Here is a 2,861-nt window from a genome sequence, read left to right on the forward strand (position 1 = left end):
CGGTGCTGCGGCGGCGCGGGGCTTCCTTGGACTCTATACTCTCAGCAGGCACTTCACGGCCCAGCAGGTGGCGCCCGAGCCCACCTTCCCGCCGCCCAGCTTCCCCGCAGGTTACCCCACGGGGAGGATAGGGGTGGAGAAGCTGAGGCCGGAGGTGGTCAGTCTTGTGCCTGGCGCTGAGTGTGCCAGACCACAAGGAGCGCAGTGGGGTAGGCTGGGAGCTGGAAGACCCGCCACCGCGTGCCGCCGCCCCCCGGCGCCTAGCCCAGACTTGCCCGTGTGACGCTGACTAGACAGATTGGCTTTATTCATGGACACGCGGGGGGCGGCCGGACCCGCCCGCCCGGGACACGCTCACACGGGGGGTGGGCGACTCTCCATGCCACAGTCACGACACATGACGCCCGCGCTCGGACCGGGCCGGCTGAGGGAGGGGGCATGGCACAGTCGGGCTCCTAGTTTTGGTTTTTAAAAAAAGATTGTTGGGGTCGATGTGGGAGTGGTGTGGGGTGCTGTGGGGCTGCCCGGAGGCCCGTCCGAGAGCCTCTGTCAGGGGTCGGGGAGGAGGCATCGCTTTGCGATCTTCGTTTAAAAACACATAGAACATGCTACATCCACGCAGACACTGGACGGGATGGGGCGGGGAGGGGCAAGGCTGGTGGGGCGAGGCTCCCAGCCACGGCCGCACCCCCGACCCTGTCCACGCCCCAGGGTTGGACGCGGGCGGGTAGAACAGACAGATGGACAGACACTAACACAGGCTCTGAGGAGGAGCCTCAGAGCGGAAGGAAGATCTTGTATTTGGGGGGAACGGGGAGAAGGACAACCCTGGCTCTAGGGGAGGGCGGGGAGGGCAGGGACAGGGAAGGAATTGTGCTGCTGGTTGGGGGCCGTCCTGGGCCCTTACGCCTCTGGCTCATACTCCTGATATTCCTCCTGCATCAGAGGGATGGGGTTGGAGTAGAGAAGAGCAAAAGGGAGGAGGGGTTGGAGACCAAGTGGTCAAGCTCTGGCCCCGAGATCCCTCCTCATCGAGGAGGAACAGTGCATGCCCCTTTCCTTGGGCAGGGAAGGAACCTGGAAGTTGGGGACAGCTGAGATACTCCTGGGCAGCGCTAGGCCCCTCTACCTTCCCCTCCCTGCTCCCACCTCCTGGGGCCCGGGTTCCAGAAGAGGGAGTCCTGAAGCTCCCTGGCCCAACCTTATCATGCCAAGGACCTCCCAACCCAACTAGGGATGCCCAAAGTCCCACCCAGCCTGCTGCCCCCTCACCTGGGGGGGTTCCTCATAACTTTCCTCTTCTGGATCCATCAGCGGCTCAATCAGCGGCTCTTCGGCAGCTTCCTGGGCCACTTCCTCTGGCTGTGGGTAGAGAAGGGCAGGGCTGGTGAGGGCAGCTTTTGGCTGTTTGGAAGAGTGGGGAAGGCTGGGGGGGGGTTGTAAGTGCAAGGAGAATTTTTTTATTAAATTGTTTATTTGGAGTGTCTTGGAGATGAAACGGTGGTGTGAAGGGTGAAATCCCTCCAAATCACCACTGGAAGCCACGAGTGTGGAGGGAGAGCTGGGCTCTCCATACTCCTCCCCCCAGCACCTGGCAGCTTCCTGCACTTCCATCATTTGGACTGGATGGGATGGGGGGGGATGCAGGGAGCACACTCAGTCAGCTGTTATCTCTAACTCTATGTCAGGCTCTGTGCCGAGCATCGGGACCCCAGAGGTAACCCTGGAGGCTCCGCTGAGCTGGAGGGAGATGGAGGCTCAGGGACAGGGCTGAGCAGGGCCTCTGAGCCACTCCCCTGCCACCTTCTACCCATCCCTCCCCTGGGCCCTGTGTGGCCTGGTTTCTTCGACTGTTGCTATTTTAAGATAAGCTGGAAGCAACAGCTCATGGTGTTGCTTGGATGTGTGAGCTAAGACTCTCCCCTCCCCCTGCATCTGCTGCCCAGACAGGAGCAGACGAGCGGGCATGCATGTGGGGGGCTGCCAGACACATGGCCAGCCACTTGCAGGCAAGCACATGTGTGTGCATAAACATGGGACTGAGCCAGCTGCACACACGGACACACTCAATAGCCTGGGGTACATGTACGGCTGTGCAAAGCCACACATGTGGGTCCCTGGAGGGTTGTCACTGAGAAGGCTTGCCCTGACTGTATCTATGCAGCCCCATTCAGGCAGCTTCGGCTTCTTTATACTACCCGTCTAGGGGGGCCCAGTTTACAAGTCCTGACCCTGCTCATTTCCCCCCTTGTAGAGACAGGTATACCAAGGGCCAGTGGGTAGGGAAATGTTAATTTGCCCCAAGTCACTCAGTTACAAGCAGAAACCAGGGAAGAAACAGTGTTAAAAATCCCAGCTTGAGCACATTTGTCAGGAAATAACCCAAATGTCCAATAATGGTAGAATGGATGTGTAGGTTGTGATCTAGTCACACAATGGAATGCTGCACAAGGAAGATCAACAACAAGAGCAGGGGTGAATCTCTCAGACTTACTGTTAAAGAAAAAGAAGCCAGACACAGAAGAGCATGTACTTTACAATAACATTGATATGAATTTAAAAAACACCCAACTAATTTGTGGTGACAGAAGTCAGGAAGCAGTTACTCTTAAAGGAGGGTAGGCGGGGCCAGGACTGAGCCGAGGTAATGCCAGTGTTCACCCGATGAGTGAGTGCCCCAGACACCTCTCTAGATGCCCTAGATGCCCGAGTCCTGGCCCTGGGGGTAGGTCCTGGAAGGGGACACAAGGTGGGTATTTGGGGGGCTGTTCTTTGTCTTGGACTGACTCCTGGTTACATGGGGGGGTTCCCTTTGTGAAAACTTCATGGAGTTGCATGTTTTCTGCATGTATGTTGTACTT

At 57.9% G+C, this 2,861-nt stretch overlaps 1 protein-coding gene across 1 annotated transcript in view; it reads right to left on the minus strand.

Moving 5' to 3' along the window:
* Positions 1–286: 286 nt before the first annotated feature.
* The window catches only part of SNCB (synuclein, beta), a 9,020-nt gene continuing 6,445 nt past the window's right edge, over positions 287–2,861 (minus strand). Inside the window, exons 4-5 of the mRNA XM_008584926.1 lie at positions 1,273–1,362; positions 287–936 (exon numbers count right to left, since the gene is read on the minus strand). Coding sequence (XP_008583148.1) covers positions 904–936; positions 1,273–1,362 — 123 coding nt within the window. The 3' untranslated portion in view covers positions 287–903. The remainder of the gene's footprint in view (positions 937–1,272; positions 1,363–2,861) is intronic.

The sequence above is a fragment of the Galeopterus variegatus genome, unplaced genomic scaffold (genome assembly GCF_000696425.1).
Source record: "Galeopterus variegatus unplaced genomic scaffold, G_variegatus-3.0.2 Scaffold3407, whole genome shotgun sequence".
Lineage (NCBI taxonomy): Eukaryota > Metazoa > Chordata > Mammalia > Dermoptera > Cynocephalidae > Galeopterus > Galeopterus variegatus.